The 18,562-nt window shown below is 40.2% G+C and overlaps 1 protein-coding gene across 1 annotated transcript in view; it reads left to right on the top strand.

Annotated features, from left to right (window-relative positions):
* Positions 1–18,562, top strand: part of LOC139733106 (protein furry homolog-like) — an 88,216-nt gene that overhangs the window by 21,677 nt on the left and 47,977 nt on the right. Inside the window, exons 4-20 of the mRNA XM_071643949.1 lie at positions 1,705–1,835; positions 3,174–3,204; positions 4,804–4,934; positions 5,456–5,618; positions 6,742–6,924; positions 7,252–7,452; positions 8,145–8,438; positions 9,022–9,326; positions 9,762–9,902; positions 11,502–11,694; positions 12,426–12,593; positions 13,364–13,453; positions 14,287–14,561; positions 15,261–15,425; positions 16,139–16,318; positions 16,782–16,839; positions 18,259–18,350. Of these exons, the coding sequence (XP_071500050.1) occupies positions 1,705–1,835; positions 3,174–3,204; positions 4,804–4,934; positions 5,456–5,618; positions 6,742–6,924; positions 7,252–7,452; positions 8,145–8,438; positions 9,022–9,326; positions 9,762–9,902; positions 11,502–11,694; positions 12,426–12,593; positions 13,364–13,453; positions 14,287–14,561; positions 15,261–15,425; positions 16,139–16,318; positions 16,782–16,839; positions 18,259–18,350 (2,801 nt within the window). The remainder of the gene's footprint in view (positions 1–1,704; positions 1,836–3,173; positions 3,205–4,803; positions 4,935–5,455; positions 5,619–6,741; positions 6,925–7,251; positions 7,453–8,144; positions 8,439–9,021; positions 9,327–9,761; positions 9,903–11,501; positions 11,695–12,425; positions 12,594–13,363; positions 13,454–14,286; positions 14,562–15,260; positions 15,426–16,138; positions 16,319–16,781; positions 16,840–18,258; positions 18,351–18,562) is intronic.

Below are 18,562 nucleotides of genomic sequence, written 5' to 3'. Positions count from 1 at the left end.
TTCCTTTTAAGTACAGTCACGCCATGGGCCATCACACTCCTCACAAAATATGTTGACCTTTTTCTAGCCCGCTTTTATAAAATCGTCTGCCTATCTCATCGTCTCAGCAACGAGGATGTTTATGGTTAATGTAATGTGTGCGTAGATTAGATAAAAGGTGTGTTTTCCTGGAAGATCTCGTGTACGAAGACACTTGGATTGGGTACATGGATACACAAACACACAGAACACACCATACATTTTATAGACACACACACACACACACACACACACACACACACACACACAAATCTGTGTCTTAAGAGAAGAAAAGAAAAAAACTACAACAACAAGCACTACACAAGGTGCCGAAGAGTATTAATGAGACGATAAATTTCAATATCAATGACATCCTTTTAGAGAGATTGTAGAAATCCTGTTTTTGTTTTGCCGTTAGAGCTGAATTCGCTTGTAGTGCAGAGATTGTTGTGAAGGAAGAAGGTATTTCTGATGGGATTTAAATTTAATGACTCTGTTTTTTACCTACATTGTATGAGATGTAGAGTAACACTGTGAACAGTGTCTAGACATCCAAAAAATTATCTCTGACATGGTTGTGAAACATGTTGATTTGGAAATGTAGCAACAACAGTCTGGCTTATCTCCTGTGTACATCCCATATAGAAGTCATTAATGGAAGGCAAATGGTGTCCTGAATGCTTCCTTTATTACGCGACCGAAGTTGTTATCCTGCCAGTCAATGTCGTATTCCCGCCTATTGTAGATGTAAGCTGGAAATCCATGAGTGTAGCAATCTTTTGTAGTTTTATTTGGTTCCTTTAAGTTCAAGGATTGCTGTGAAACTCAGCCATGGGTGAATGTCAGCTGGGACATAGATTTGTCATCATTTCAATTCGTAATCAAAGTCAGAAAAATCACCATGCTGCAAAGTCAATTATTTACCTTCACGGGATTTGCTCTATATGTAGATGCCTTATAAATTTTGAATACTTCGTGATGTGAGATAATGTGAACGTGAAATAAGAACAAAGCAGATATACTTGAGAGATATTTAGATATGTGCAGAACTACTCTCATTCATGAAATGCTAAGGAAGTGAATAGTATTGAAATTGGCCTGGTACCGGTACCAACAGTTAATTACACAAAAGTTTCTGGTCTTTCAACATTACAATGCTTGTCTGAAGGGAGGTGAATGGGTGACAGTGGGACCCTTAAATTGTATAATACATTATTTTGTAAGTGTGATGATAATCCTAATAAGTGCTGGATATGGTTTCGAGTATTGATTTGGTTTCTTAGTATCGCTTTGGTTTTAAAAAAAAAAGAAGAAGAGAAATACAAGTATTCAGTCCTGCGGAAATTTGAGGGGAATTCTGAAAATTTTGTGATTTCTCTGTCGATCATGACTTGATACTGCTACATGTAGATGACTGTCTCTGGCCAGAGAGATTGTTTATGCAATTTCTTCAAGGTAACAATAGCCAAATACTGTATATCTGTAAAGACTCATTACTTAGTTGCCTTGCCTGTGATGCTTTAGGAAAGAATTAAAAGAACATGTTCAAGTAAAGGTAAGATGATTGTTAAAATGCATTAGCATGATGTGTGAATGAAGACAGGCAGAATGACACCCATGTTTACTTTGAATTGGAAGTGGATTTCCCCTTTAAGCCTTTATCTTCCCATCCTCTACCACCATCAGCTGCTGAGCTCACTGAGTGCCGTGGCTGAGCACTGTCTTCCCTCCCTCCTGAAGACCCTGTTTGACTGGTACTCCCTGCAGAACGAGGAGGAAGGGTCTCAGAGGCAGAAGGTGGCTCCAAAGAATAAGGGGTAAGGATCAACGCGGAGAGCTACCAAAGTGATTCCGTCCATTTCGCCCACTTTCAATGTAATGCCGCTGCATCCATCTCTCCAAAGAGAGGAAGGAGAGAATTGAAAAGATCTACATGTATCTAAACTCCTGTGAATTTGTGTGTAGGGTAGTCCTCTCCCATCCCAATCTTACTGAGAATGTTTTAATAGCATCATCTCTGGAGGCACGCTCAAAATATAGATTCCTGTATCCTCGCTGCCTTTGCATAATTATGTATCATCATTATTCCGTTGCAGTTATAGCTTTCTGTCATATTTGATACCCCTAGATACATACGACAGATGTACAGCTTTCTTTGTGCAAAAGGAAATGTTATATGGCAATAATGTTCTAGAGTGTTGTTTTTTTTTTGAAATTCAAGATCTATGCTCCATAATGGTGGTATAGCAAGAATAAGAAAGAACAAAGAAAAATTACCTCTGATATTTAAAAAAAGACACATAAAGCTAGGAAACTATTCAGAAGACACAAACATAATGAAGAAAAATTGTTTTATCTGTGAAACTTGTTTGTATTTCTCAAATAGTTCTTGTTTTCTGAGAGATTACTTTTATAAAATAGAAATAATAAAATGAATTGTCTCGTTTTGTGAGAGATTACTTTTATAAAATAGAAATAATAAAATGAATTGTTTTGTGATTACATTTCATCTTTTGTTCTTCAGTGGTACATTGTAATCTGATGTTTGGTTTTGTTTTGGTTTTGTTTTTGCACAGAGGGGTTGTATTTGTATTTTTGTTTTTGTTTTTTGCTTTGTGAGGTTTCATTTACTTTAAGTTGATTTCCCATCCTGTCAGAGATATCAATCTATCATATTTCTTCTTGGTCACTTGCTTGACTTCTCTTCTTTCCTTTGGCATTGATAACTTCAGCTGCATTCATTATTGTCTTAATACATTCATCTCGGCAGAAGAAAGTCTTAGATCTGGTGTGAAAACGTTATCAGGACTCATATCTGTAATATAACACAACTTCGCAAATCCGGAAAAAATCCATCCGGAAAGGCCAAGTGGCATTCGATATGTCGCTGGATGCGAGAAACAGCAATAAACGTCAGAATTTAATTTTCTGCAGCCAGCAATGATGGATGTCAATGTGGTAGAATATCAAATGTACCACCGAACGGCGTGTAATAAACTCCAGACTTCGGTTTCGTGTAGCATTGATTGTAATAGACTTGATGTGTCTGGCACAAATGTGACCCCAGACTGAAAAGTGCAGTCTTGACAATAACTCTGTGATCCATGCTTATTCCTTTTAGTTGTTTTCTTCTTTTCTGTTTTTTTTTTTAACAGGGAGAAGGACTACCTCTCAGAGAGGCGAGATGTAAGTATACCTTCGAAATTGAGTGCTGTGTAAATCAGTGATCTTGAAGTTCTTAAATAAATTTTTAGGGTGACTGTGCTATGTTAAGGTACAGGAATATGTGAATATACAGTAAGTGTGTGTGTGTCTTAGGCATCTTGATATGGAATTGAGTCAATAAAAGCGTTAACCCGTTGAAGACGAGTCCTGAGAATGCTTGGACAAGCGTCTATGGGAAATGAGTGTTGTAACACCTTATTACAGGTTAACACCTTGTACCACCTTATTACAGGTTAACATTATATATAATATTTGTACACAAGGAAAAATTGATATTTTCATCAATAACATGTGGCTGTAAAAGTTGTTCTCCAGTTACTATATGGGTATATTTCACAGTGTTTTTATGTTTGTGAGGTTTGCAAGTAGACAGATATTCACAAAATACTGTACTTGAAAAATATATGGTGTAGCATACAGGTTGTAGGAATATTACAGTTACCCTGAGTATCATACCAAAGGCAAAAGAAAAAGGACTTTTTAATAGCGATGACGTCAGATCATTAGTTTCCCCCATCTTGGTTGTGTCCTATTGGTGGCATCTTTATTATACATGTATGTCTGTTATGATTTACCACAGTTTAACAATGACGTTGTCTCTGCTGGATACATAGTCCTACCTCAATGTATTGTATGATACACCACTATCATGACACTTCCCAGCCGTAAAAAGATCATTGATGAGTGTATGTCAATATCAATGGATCATATGGCTGTAAAACTTTTATGCTGTGATAGTGTCGTAACACCCATCAGCGTGTCTGTCTTTCACTTCCTAATTTAAGCCTCTTTCTTTGTTTGCACGATGTCTGTCATCCCGACTGTATTTGAATTCTTATCTGCAGTGATTCCCTATTTTGGGTTTTCTTTATCGTTGACGTCAATTCAGTCAAAGTTTACCCCTTTGTTGCAAATGCACGTACACAAATCACAGTGTAGAGGATGCGTTTGGCAATGAGCCCTCATAGTGACATTGTCCTTCCTGTGTGTGAACTTCACTCTTTGGCCACAATTTGTTTCATTGTGACCAATTCTTGGTATGAACGATAAGTGATGGATTTCTCAACACTATGGTTCTACAGTGAGTCTGCAGTTCATCCGATGAACATAAATGCCTTTCATGACTCAGCGTAGTGAGGAAATGAACTTTGATTAGTAGATATCAAGCATGTAGGTGGCATATCTATAGTATATGCTGCATACTGTGTATATCAATACAGTGTTATCTCATAGCTTTTGTCCTGATTCAAAGGTGCATGCACTTTTTTTTTTAACCAACTTATTTTTGAATATCCACATTGTGGATGTGCATTAAAGTGAGAATATGCAAGACTTGAAAACACATACAGTACTAAAAAAAAAAGTTGTCAGTATGAAAAAAAAAAGGGAAACAGAAAAATATGATGGCAGTTTCATTTAACCAAAAAAAAGGATTTCAGTCATGAAGAGAGGCCAGTAATTGTAATGAGTCTCTGTGGATGAGTGATTCTTTGCAGTACATTTACATGCTGGGAATTCAAATTGTAATGATGGTTCTAATGCATTCTCTTTATGTTTCAGCTGGCGGTAGATTTTCTGTTCTGCCTCGTGCTGATTGAGGTACTGAAACAGCTCCCTCTACACCCAGTACCCGATCACATGGTCACCCATATTGAGACGCTGGCATTCAGACACTTCAAGAGCAGAGAGGGGTATGCCACTTTTATTTCATGACATAGATCTATCGATAAGTTAAAGATTATGAAGGAAAAATAAACCCTACTTTTAAAAAAAGAAACCCACACACACAAATAGATGTTTGAATAACGGGTACTCCCCACTGATTTCAAACCCGTCATAGCACATCCTGCCTCCAGGATTTTAAGTGTTCTATGTAGTTTGAAATAAGCATTGCCAGTGGTACATAAGATGAAGTTTCATGGCTGAATATTTTTGTGGGTTGATTTTTCTTTTCCAACAACCCACCAGGAACTAGACAGAGGAAATGGATGAAATATTGCAGTACATTTTGGAAGTGCAGATTTATGTCTGTTTACAACCAAATGAGGGGGACTGATGGAGTATTGGTCTCTACTTGTCAGCTTGATTGTCGTCTGTAATCATTGCATTCATTCATGTGATTGGCTATCTACCGTCATGCTCAATTTCATTTGTGAGCATCAAAGCAAACCGCCACCTCAACTTCCCTTTCTCTCACTGTGTGTCATCGCAGACTCCAGAGTGGACCAAACACTGAAAACATCCACATCATCGCCGACCTCTATGCCGAGGTTCTGGGCGTCATGGCCCACACCCGCTTCCAGTCGGTTCGCAAGAGATTCTTCACCGAGCTCAAGGAGCTCCGATCGGAGCCACAGAACGTGCAGACTACTCAGGTGAGTGGTCTCATTTGTGAGGACGGGCCAGGGAAGGATTGGGGTGGGGGGGGGGGGCACTCTTTGGTCATTTTTAGCTTGATTGGTTCATTTTTCGGCTACCATCGTAGTGTATGTAGCATATCGTCTATCCCAAACATGATAAAAGTGAGCGAGTGAAGTGTCAATTGGGACACCATAGGCACAGATGACAGTTAGGAATATACCTTACTGATCAGGTCCCGCACACTGAAAATCAATCAGACCCACATGACTGGATAAGTATATTGTCACTGGGATGACAAGACCTAGTATCTACAAAATGTCAAATGTCCAGGAGAGAAAAAAAAAATACAAACAAACAAACATGGCAGCCAAACCACTGTATCAATTGGGATAGCATTTCCTTTGACATGCCATTTTGTCTTTATTTTTGAGATAAGACAGCTGGGATTTGGACAGGACATTACTTAACTGATTGTCTGACTATTAATCAATATAAGTAATTTTTACCCAAATTTAAGATGCAAGGTCTTGTCACCCCAGGGATGATATGTGATAGATTACTCTGTCAAAGAAATACAAATCTATGCAATCCACGACTATTGCCAGTTCCTCATGGTACACAAATGCCTCTCCACACGAAGGACTGTTTCTCAGGCATACACTTTGCAGTCGTGCCATGATTATATCTGTGGTCATTACAGGGAAGAACACAAAAGAGTGTGTTTGCTCACTCATTTCCGTAAACCATATGAGCCACAGATGATAGAACAGCTTTCAGTGTGTATGGAGATTGATTATGCCACTCTAACATGCTTCCTTATTTGAATGGCTCTGGAAGACTTGTGTGTCTGTAAAGTCATCTGCTCATGCATTTTGTTATATGCAAATATTTCCATCGACCACAATAACCTGAGAACCACTCGAGTTGGGGTATAATAGTGTGGTACTGACCACACAAAGATGAGTTGAGAGGGCAGTACGTCATGTAGGGTACGCAGGGAAATTCAGAGGTGCTAGTTTGATAAAGACAAGCCGATTATTTTTGCAGTCAAATGTTCCCAAGACTTGATGGTTTATGCCTTTCATCAGCTCCAAATCTCTTCCTTTTATTCCCACTTGATACCGCTTGATACCACAGGCCATCATCAGCTTGGTGGTGGGACTCAAGTTCTACCGGGTGAAGATGTTCCCAGTGGAGGACTTTGAGACGTCCTTCCAGCTGCTCCACGAGTGCGCAAACTACTACTTGGAGGTCAAGGACAAGGACATCAAGCACGCCCTCGCTGGGTTGCTGGTGGAGATTCTTGTCCCCATTGCTGCTGTGAGTGTGTTTGCGAGACTCGATAATGAAAAAAAAAAATCTCAAAATGACTTTTCACGTTGAACACATGACGTTGCCGGAGGTTGGGAAATATCAATAAATTGGAATATTGGAGATGCTACAGATGAAGTACGATAGGAATTTACAAAGCTACAAACTTGATTATATCATGTAAATGAAAGATTCATCATCTTTGTAGTTTGATATGTTATGTGCGAAAAAGAGCCTTCGGACTTGCAGAGTATGTCATTTCAGGTCAAGTTTCATGAAAGTGTGTAGTTTGTAAAACTTCAATTGTAATTTTCTTTTGTTGTCATATCTCGGCAGTGTGTCAAGAATGAGGTCAACATCCCCGTACTGAAGAACTTTGTGGAGAAGATGTACCAGACGACCCTGGACCAGTGCAGTAAGAAGAAGCACTCACTGGCCGCATTCCCCCTCCTGACCTGTCTGCTGTGTGTCAGCCAGAAGCAGTTCTTCCTGACCAACTGGCATAACTTTCTCACGCTTTGTCTCTCCAACCTCAAGGTACGATGCAGTGTCAGGAAATGGGCTCCAAATGTATTTGTACTTTTATTCTGCAGGTCCATGTGATATCAATCAGTAACTCCCTTGTCTACATGGTGGGGGGGGGGGGAGGGGAGGGGGACATGCAATCATGATGTGATGTGATTCATAACCTGCTGATGGATAATGCAGGATGCTAGAACATTTTTTTAAAATACTTTTTAACTCACTATGTAAATCAAATATTTATGAGAAAAGCTATGCTTGTCATATGTGGAAAATGATGCCTGTGTAATTGCTCCTCCATTTTAGAGACATATTTCATGCTTCATTATCCCAATTATAGATACCAATCATATAATAAATGTGTTGAGTGCACCATTTATTATTTCACTTGTGCATATATTACTTTTGTAAACAGTCATCAAAAGGAGTTCATACTTAACTCTAATACTGACATGTTTGGGTTTTTTTTTTTATTGAAGATAAATGAAATAATACAATTGGTAATCAATCGATCACTGAAAATTTCTTTTGTAAAGAAAAGGTCAACTAGAGAAAAGAATAGTGGGCCTTATTCCTCCTGTACTACATCATACTAACCTTTTGTCTTAGCTATATACTGGAGCACATTTTGTTGCTAACTGTTGATGCCAAATCTTACCATTGAAACGTTTCACCTTCACGTGGCATGAAATGTTGATCTGTTGTAGCACCGAGACCCAAAGATGTCTCGCGTGGCCCTGGAGTCCCTCTACCGTCTCCTCTGGGTCTACATCATGCGCATCCAGTGCGAGAGTAACACCACCACCCAGATGCGTCTCCAGAGCATCACAGGCACACTCTTCCCCAAGAACTCCCGCAACGTGATCCCGCGGGACACGCCCCTGCACATCTTTGTCAAGATCATCCAGTTCATCGCCCAGGAGAAGCTGGAGTTTGCCGTCAGGGACGTCATCTTTGACCTCCTCGGGGTCACTGGGAAGAGCAGAATGCTGTTTCCAGAGGTCAGTCAGAACTCTGCCTCTCCTCCTCTCACCATTTCTCTCTCTCTCTCTTTCTTGTGTTCTTCCATCGCTCCATCTTTCTCTGTCATTCTTTCTTCGTCTCTCTGTCCTTTCTTTCCTTTACCCTTTCTTGGACACATGCAGATTGCAGACACCCGAATATGATATCACATTCAAATTGATATTTGACTTCTCAACCAAAAAAGAATGGTTTAGATGGACATTTGTATGAAAGTGTTACACTGCATTTGTATATATTAAAGGTAATACCACTCATTCTGGCTGCCAAGTGTTAATAGAAGCCTTTTCTCAGGTTTATCTGTATTGACTATGATTTATAAACAAGGGGGGAAAAAAGGTCAAATCTACTCCAGATCACCAATGAATCAGATTTATCCCTTTAGTCCTATTAGTTGTTAGGTGCACATCATGTGTAGAATTATGATGTGTGTAGATAACAAGGTAGACGGTGTCTATTGTGCAAGTGCATCAGGAAATATCACTCGCTACAAATGAGCGAATGAACCTTTGCGTGTCTGCGCCTGTGTTCAATCCATTTGTCTTTCCTATGCGTGATGTACAGCGCATGAACGTCGGCCTGCGAGCCTTCCTGGTGATCGCCGACAGCCTACAGCAGAAGGAGGAGGCCCCGCCCATGCCCACTACCACCCGTATCATGCCGTCGGGGAACACGCTGCGTACCCGCAAGACCTTCCTCAGCAAGCAGCTGACCGACGACGGGGCCAAGACCATCGGGGTGGCCTCCTTCTACCCCAGCATCCGTAAGGCCCTTGACCACATTGTGCGCTCACTGGACATGACCGTTGGAAAGGCCCTCCTCATGACCAATGCCCAGTGTCTCACCAAAGAGCTGGATGACCTCATGACGTGAGTTCCGCCGTTCTAGAAATTCTGACCATTCACAAAATGACCTCAAATATGGAGTACTTCGTAATGATAATCTAGATGCGAACAAGAACATTTCCTTTGAGTTTCTGTGGAATGAACAAATGACTGGTAGGATACAAATGAAACTCATTTTTGCTTTATATTGTATAATACTTTCTTTGGATTGGTTCCTAACTCTAGATATTGATGGCTATTCTACAAGTGTTTTGTGAAGAATGGTAGTAATATGATCGTTGGTAAGGGCGCTGACTGACTTCTGTCAATTTATATCTTGCACACTTCCATCTGTTTTCAGAATTTGTAAAATGCATGCTTAGGATTATATTCTATGTGTATCTACCGAGTTTAAACACATTTGTACGATCACCGTATCGTCCATTTTTACACGAGAGTAAATTTTTGATTTGACTGCAGAAATGAGAGGAAGCCCAAGATTGAGTTGTTCCGTACCTGCATCGCTGCCATCCCTCGCATCATCCCAGACGGGATGAGCCGCAAAGAGCTGCTGGAACTGCTCTCCAGACTCACAGTCCATAGGGACGACGAACTGCGCGGGTGAGTGACATCTTCTTGCTCACCTTCCCCCTGTCTGCCATGTGACGATGACGTTGCCAGATGCCCACAAGTCATGATTATAATACTGTATACGCTATAATTTTCGCGTACATAAATTTTCGCGAGTGGTTAAATTCGCGATTGAGGAACCAGAGAAAATACGAAGTGGCAAAGAAAGTGAATTTTCAACTTACTAGCAAATAAGAATGATACTAGTTATACACTGCATGAAAAAAACTCACCAAACGCTGCGAACTAGTAAGTTAGAATTCAACATTTTTGAAGTGGTTAAGTCCATCGCGCTAGATTTCTGACGAGTGGTCCCCTTGCGATAATGGATTGGCTCTCTACAGTATTCGTAAGTAGACGTGGACGTGCGGAAACAAGCTTAGCCAGTATGGTCTGTTCGTAAAGCCATGACATGGTATACTAGTACTGAAATGTTCGTATCATCAAGGCAAGGGATTAATTTTGGAAGGTAATATTTTCGCGTGTTGTTAATTTCGCGAATAGCTCCTGACTCGCGAAATTCGCGAAAATAAAACCCCCGCGAAATATATAGCGTATACAGTAGTTTCCTCAAGACTTATTGTGGTCTAATGTGACAAAAATCATGAATTGGCAGAGCTGCCAGTAGTCTCCCTGATTCTCCAGGAAGCCTGTCTCTTCATGTCCTAGCAAGAAAATAATCACATAAACCTCCCTGGTGTAGGAATTATTTTGGCCTGTTGAGATGCATGTAGCACATAAGTATCTCATTTCTTGCTCAAAGGAATCTCCCTGATTTTTGTGGATGAATGTTGACAGCCTTGCTTCATGCATGTGCAGTAGGATTAGAGTTCCTCATATTCATGGAACCACTTATGCACATGTGAAAAAAAAGTCAGTGTACAACAGTGAAGAATTTCCCCTGTGCACTTTTGTTGCACCTAAATGAGATCAGACATGGAAAGAGAATGATATTATCATCAAGGATTAGTTTGCTGCAGTCCATTCTGTAAGCATGAAATGTGCCATCCATGCTCTGTTTAATTCAATCTAATCTTTCTTTACCTGTTGTAGAGTAGTCTCAAGTATACTCAGACAGATGTCTGTGGGGAATGTGTGTTGTGGCAAAATCAGCCTGTCCTAAATGGGTTAATGTCCCCATGATTAACTGACTTGTAACCAGAGACATTTCCATCACATGCAATGAGTGGAAATGACATTCTAAGACAAGAGATCCTGGGAAGGTTAATCAAAACCTCTCTCTAAGATCCTGTCAGAACATTCTTTTTCAGTTTCAGTAAGTTTTATTTCTCCACTTGTATAAAAGAAAATAAGTATGACAGTATCGAACATATTCACAAGTCATGAAAATATAAGCAAGAGTTCTCATTACATATAAATATGATCATGGGAATGATACATATATATCATGGCAAATCTTTAAGTATACAGGTGGAGGAGATCGTTACCAATAAGCAAATCGCTTGACTTGGACAATGACCTCTAAACATTACGACTTGTAACAATTCTTCTTTGTGTCTCATTGGCTGGATGGCTAGAAATAAAAAGTGACTCATCCCTTGTCTTCTCTGTATCCACCATCACACCCAGGCTTGCCTTCACCGCCTTACAGAATGTGGTGGTGGACCTCCCTGAGTGGCGAGAGGAAGTCATCCTCTGCTTTGTCCACTTCATGGTCCACGAGGTGCACGACATGTTTCCCCTCATCCTGGAGAGCGCCCTCAAGATGCTGATGCAGCTCCTGTCACAGTGGAAGATGGCTGAGACAGGCAAAGATGAAGAGGTAAAAGCTTGATGCTAAACGCCTGTTCATGTACTGTAAAACACGATATTTTCGTGGCATAAAGTTTTTTGCAAATTGGAGCCGATGACCTTTTTCGCGGCATGAATTTTTTGCAAGTTGCCTCTAACATTCAATGCATATAGTGGAGACAATTTAATTTCAATTTTGCGAATCTTGGTTGTCGCGAAATTTGCGAAATTAAAATGCACGTGAACATTCCTCGTTTTACAGCATTTCGTGCATATTTCATTAATGCAAGTGGAGCAAATATATTAAGGCTTGCAGTGTACATGCAGGCTTAGTGTAGTCTTGTGAAACTCAAATGTTTTGTCTGCGTAATAGCTACACATTTTATTACTTTTCAAAAAGATCTTGTGGAATGCATTTAGATTTTTCAGAAGCATGTCACATAATTTTTTTCATCATTTCTTGATTCGTGTGGTATATATATTCATAGATTTAAGCTCCTCATGTTGTCAGCCTTTGTTCTTATAAAAATGCTCAGTAGTTGCAAACATGACTGCTGAATAAGTAAAGCTCCAATTTCATGTATCACCCCATTGCAAAATTTTCAGTTCTTACTTCATGTAAATGTTACACCCACTTCATAAGAATAACAGTCACCAAGACTTTGTGAATCAACTGCTCCATAACTTTGATATACTAAAAAGTGGCAATATCAGGCCCAGTCAAGTCGTACATGCCTTCTGTTCATAATTCTCTCCCTACAGGCGCAAGTGAAGCCACCATATGAGCGGAACCCGTACGCCAATGTGCTGAACATGGTGGAAGGTTTTGCCCTCGTCTTCCTCTGCAGCGGTCGTCCCCTCATCCGCCGACTCAGCTTCTTCGTCCTCAAGGAAGTCCGAGCCCTCTTTGGCATCCTGGGATATTCCAGGGTGAGGAGACTTTGCCCCGTCGGGCCTGATGCCTTCCTTTCAAATCTATATGTAGTATATGGTAATGTGTGGAGTTGTAACATCGAATATATCAAATTTTATGTATGAAGCAGTTGATATAAACAACTTGGTCACTCTCTCTCTCTTTCCAATTCATACTCAGACACTTTTGTCACCACACATAGTCTTGAGATTGTCTGTGATTTAGAGGGTTCAATACAAGAGGAAGAAAACAAAAGCATGTGGTTTAACATTCAGCTTTATTTATGCTTTAGTTTCTTATAAAAAAATTTTAGTATTCAGTTTGGCTAAGAAATGTTTTACATTCTGTACGTAGAATGAGAAAATTTTTGCGTCAGCAATTCAGTTTGGCTTGAACATTTTTTACATTGTGAATGTGGTTTAGGATTTATCAAGTCACTTTGAAAGTTTAGTGTATTTGCCATATGAATATATTCTCAGTTATTCTGAGAGTTCAGACTTTCCATTTGCAAGGGAACACTGCTATACCTAGGCCTTGTAGTGAATTGGGAGCAGTGGAACTTCATCATGCAAACAAAGAGGGCTTTTTATGATGGATTGATTTCGTCTGTTGAAGAGATCGGCACTGTATTTCCACCGGTATTCTGTGATGTTATGCATACATATTATGTAGTTGTCTGAATATTGATGTCACTCTACCAACTGTGACATATCTGTTAGCACATTGAATGAAAGAGTATACTTGGATATCGTGAAGAAAGTGATATGTGTTTGTTGTGTTCCTCAAGGTCGACGATGACAGTGTGTTAGATGTGATTGATAGGGCTTGCCCCAGTGTCGTTGAGAGCTTCATCAATCAGCTACCACCAGCAGAAAAGGTGAGATATGTCCTTCAAAGAAAGGGGGGGGGGGGGGGGGGGGGGGGGGGAAGGAGATATGGGTTTGACCTTTAGTCTGGATCATTTTGTCATGATTCATCCTTTCCCATTTAACATGAAGCCATTCTTTCTGTACTAAATGCAGTTCATCCATTCAAGAAACACATGACAAGCTGAGATTTTACTGTGCAGCATACAAGGCTGCATTCTACAAAAGGTGCTGTAAAAGAGGGAAAAAAGGGATGAGCTTAACTGTGAATGCCTGTGATTTTGTGTAAAGTACCAACATGAGTCATGATCGTAACCTGACATTCACATCATCACATTTTGATGTTTGTGGTATGATCAGGGTGTGTTATATGAGAATATGACAATTATACGAGGTAAACATTTCTTGGAAAGGATATGGAAGGAGAATTCCCCAGACAAAGAATTATTTTGAATAATAGACAGTGACTTCCAGGTATTAGGCAATAAAAACTGGAGCACTAGAAGTCAATAAGTCAGCTTACAAAACATTATATGAAGGCCTTGAAATAGCTGTCGCTTTTTTTTTTCATGTGACTGTGATGTTTATGAACTCGCACTCCTCACATCTTTGTCAAATAAAGAAGGCAATATAATTCTTTAAGTTAAAGATAGAATTATTAGGAAAATATTTCTTTCAGACAAAACAGGAAATAAGTGATGATGTTGGTATAAAAATGTGAGAGAAGGTTAATCCAATTGATGGCACGTTTGTGGGATTCCTATCATGGGACATCATGTCATAATTATGTTCAAAACCTTGATCCCTGATCTTCCTCCTCCTCCTCCGACCCCACTCCCACTAGGCAACCATCACAGCCCTGCCCTCTCTGGACCTCCAGTGGGTGGTGGAGCGATCCATCAACCAGTGGTCCGGGAGCACCTACGAGTCGTCTGGGGCCAGCGACAGCCTGACCAAGCTGGCGTCCCGGGGCATGGGGGGCTTCAACCCCTGGGTGACGTGCCTGGCGCGCTTCTTCCACAGCAATTGCCTGCCCCACTACTGCCCCATGGCTGTCACCCACGCCTGGCCTGTGGTCTACACACGCCTCACTCAGCTCTATAGCCATATCGATCCGAGGTTGGTTGCTTGGAGTTGGAAGATATCCTATCCTTAACTGTCTATGATTTTGATTACAATAACTGGCATGAAGACATCACTGTTTATTGCATCCATTTTATCAAAAGGATAATTCCATATCAGGATTTTGTAGCTGTTAACTGTAGCTGTTATTCAATAACCAAAAAGCAGCCATTGTTATTTGTTATTGGTGAATGAGAATTTATTACCAAAGAGATTGTGAATGCTAATTTTCATTGGCAGTATGAAACTAGATATAATGTTACTGGACTTTGAAGTTACATAAAGGAGCCTACAGTATGTTTTTTTGTTTAGTACCTAGTCTCCTTTGCTCTTTACTCTGCAGATTGACCTCACATGAGAGTTCAATAAGCACACATGATGTACGTGTAGTTTGCCTTTGAGTGCTAGTGCTTACATACAAATCATTACATGATTTGTGGCCCTGCTAGCCTAATGGCCTATGTTTGTCATGTGGTATCAACTTTCTGCAGTCTTTCCTGGACATTTGTATTGGGGGCAAAATCTTCCTCAATCAAAATCGCCCTCTCAATAATGTCTGTAGAAAATTTATTTCCTTTTGTAAGCAGGGTCAGTTTGATCCTCTTGTGACGCTTTTACGTCTCTGCAATGTATTTGCCCCACTCATGTCCCTCCTTCCCCCTCACCCACTTCCACTCCCCCCCCCCCCCCCCCCAGTGCTCCGTCGGAAGGGAGGACATCCATCCGGTCCAAGAAGGTGCTCCACCCGATGGATGATAACATTGCCCTGTGGAGGAACTACCTGGTCTTTGCCTGCAGCTGTGCCCCACCCAGCGCCGGCTACCAGACCCCCAGGAGATGCCTCTCACCGGAGCCTAACAGGTGGGTTCACAATCTTGGTGATACCAGGAACTTGAAAAAACAAAAGTGTCAGCTGAGTCTCAGTAAACCTTCCCAAGCAGACTTGACAGAGATTGCTTGAATATTGATGATATCCAGTCTGCTTTTTCAGTATTTTCAAAATGTTAATTATTATTTGACATCAATGATGATGAGAAGTGTGACATGTGTATTACAATATTGTGTATAATTACATGATAGTATATGAATACTAACATTTGTTATTAGTTGAATTTGTATCATATGACATTTACCTTTTTATTTAAAAGTGCATAGTTATGTGCTATGACTATGAATTCTCAGTTTGGAAATCCATTCACAGTAGTCAGTATTGCAGATATGTGTTATTCATTGTCGCAAATTGTGCTTGCTCACATCATGGACTATATGATAACATACGGGATGTTCAACCCGGTGAAGTGGTCCCACCTTACATCCGACCGGTCCCCATGGAAGACCAGCTATTGCAGCTGTATATGGGCTATCCAGCCATCTTCTCAGATAGAAATGAAACAAACAAACATTAAGATATTTGTATGTTAAGAAAAATGTAAACATATTTTTGAAGACAAGAATATTAACATATTGTTAGCATAAAGATAAATACCATATCATGAACATAAACATAAAATGTCATTATGTAGATATATTTACTGTCAAATCAATTTTGTGTGATACCATGTTTTCCCTTCCAGTGGTTCGTATGAGGGCTCTACCCATCTTGAGAGGTTGGAGGCCAGGCTCCACAACACATCCAGTGGTGTTTCCGCGGTAACGCTCTTCAAGATGCTGGTGCCCCTCATTCGATGTGATAACACAGACACTAGGGAGGCTGTGGTCAACGGCCTCGGCTGGACCAACACATTTGCTTTCAGGTGAGAGTACAGCATTACATAATATGATCGTGTGTTACACGTTTTTGAAATATACCTCTGAGGAATGTGCTTACACCCTTCCTTCTTGCAATCTGAGGGCCTTATAGGCAAATGATTATTTGAAGTCATGTCAGAACGGTGTCACCTGAGTCTGACGTATGGCACATAATCTGATTGCGCATATAACATGATAATTGCCATTCTTTAGGGGTTACGTTTCTTTACAAGGTTTTAACAATGTAAAATTACATGGATATGTCTAAACTTCACATCAGCTGAGGTTGATTTGATTGATTCATGTGCTTGTAATTCAGGAGCTTATATTTTCAAGAATAATTATCATTACTCCCACACTTTCTGATTTCAGCAATCATCTTTGTCACTTTGCATTGATCTATGAATGTTCAGTAATTCAAAATGATGATTTGAATTGCTAAAATGAAGTGTTTTGTGCTTGTTTCAGGGATCTAATGGATGAGCTGCAGCCTTTCCTGAAAGATGCGCTTGAGAGAAAACAAGAGGTGGGTTTCCGATATTGAGACCTAGGATTTATTGTCCCCGCCGAACGAGTTCGAGCAGGGGACTATGAAACGGGCTGCGTACGTGTGTGTGTCCGTCCGTCCGTCCGTCCGTCCGTGTGTCCGTCCGTGTGTGCGTCCGTGTGTGATCAAAATCTTCAATTTGCTACTTCTCTGTCATTTATGAGCCAATTTTGATTCTGTTTGCTTTATATGATAGCACTACATGGGAGCTTTGAAACTTATACACAGAATTTCAGTCGTGACCTTTGACCTTGACCCTTGACCTATATTGTACATTTTGCTACAAAATGCTACTCCTTCGCCATTTCTAACCCGATTTCGATTCCGTTTGCTTTATGTGATGGCACTAGGTGAGGGCTTCAAAACTTCTACACAGAATTTTGACCTTTGACTTCTTTGACCTTTGACCTTGATTTTTGACCTGTATTGTACATTTTGCTACAAAATGCTACTCCTTCGCCATTTCTTACCCGATTTCGATTCCGTTTGCTTTATGTGATGGCACTAGGTGAGGGCTTCAAAACTTCTACACAGAATTTTGACCTTTGACTTCTTTGACCTTTGACCTTGATTTTTGACCCGTATTGTCCATTGGCTACAAAATGCTACTCCTTCGCCATTTCTAACCCGATTTTGATTCTGTTTGCTTTATGTGATGGCACTAGGTGAGGGCTTCAAAACTTCTACACAGAATTTTGACCTTTGACTTCTTTGACCTTTGACCTTGATTTTTGACCTGTATTGTACATTTTGCTACAAAATGCTACTCCTTCGCCATTTCTTACCCGATTTCGATTCTGTTTGCTTTATGTGATGGCACTAGGTGAGGGCTTCAAAACTTCTACACAGAATTTTGACCTTTGACTTCTTTGACCTTTGACCTCTTTGACCTTTGACCTCTTTGACCTTTGACCTTAATTTTTGACCTACATTTTGTTGTACATTTTGCTACAAAATGCTACTCCTTCGCCATTTCTAACCCGATTTCGATTCCGTTTGCTTTATGTGATGGCACTAGGTGAGCACTTCAAAACTTCTACACAGAATTTTGACCTTTGACTTCTTTGACCTTTGACCTTGATTTTTGACCTATATTGTACATTTTGCTACAAAATGCTACTTCCGGCGGGGACATATATTACGCACCGCGTAATTTCTACTTTTCCTTGTTTCATCTTGCACAGTCATATATTTTTCACTGGGTTGATGTTATGTAGATTTTGAAGAGTATCGATGCTCTCCTTTTTTTCCCGTAACCATACTGATTAGCTTAGATGAATAAGCATCAATATTCTTATGTCTTTGAGAGATGCCGTGATGACATTTAGATAATGTTAAACATTCCTATGTTCTTCAGAAGATGGCTTGATGACACTGATCTTTCCTTCTTTTTTCTAGAACATGCGTCGCAAGCGGAGGCGAGACTTTCTGAGGGTCCATCTCATCCGTGTTTTTGAACTGATAGCTGAGCATGGCCTCTTCAGAGAGAGGTTGGTAGAACCTAAATGCTATCTTTTCAGCATTTTCACCAGAACATTTTTTTTGTAGGCACTGAGTGATGACAGATGGTGCATCCATTTTCCTTTTTTCTTTTTAAACAAATGAAAAAGATAGAACATTTGAACATTTCCACTCAAGAAATCCACTTATGTGTGTTGTGTGGTGATAGGGCATGTATATCAAAAAGATCTTATCATCATAT

The sequence above is a fragment of the Diadema antillarum genome, unplaced genomic scaffold, assembly GCF_040938485.1.
Source record: "Diadema antillarum isolate AM-2024a unplaced genomic scaffold, OU_Dant_1.0 seq00000460_RagTag, whole genome shotgun sequence".
In the NCBI taxonomy this organism is placed as follows: Eukaryota; Metazoa; Echinodermata; class Echinoidea; order Diadematoida; family Diadematidae; genus Diadema; species Diadema antillarum.
Note: the sequence above shows the minus strand (reverse complement) of the source record. Positions and strands in the feature narration are given on the sequence as shown.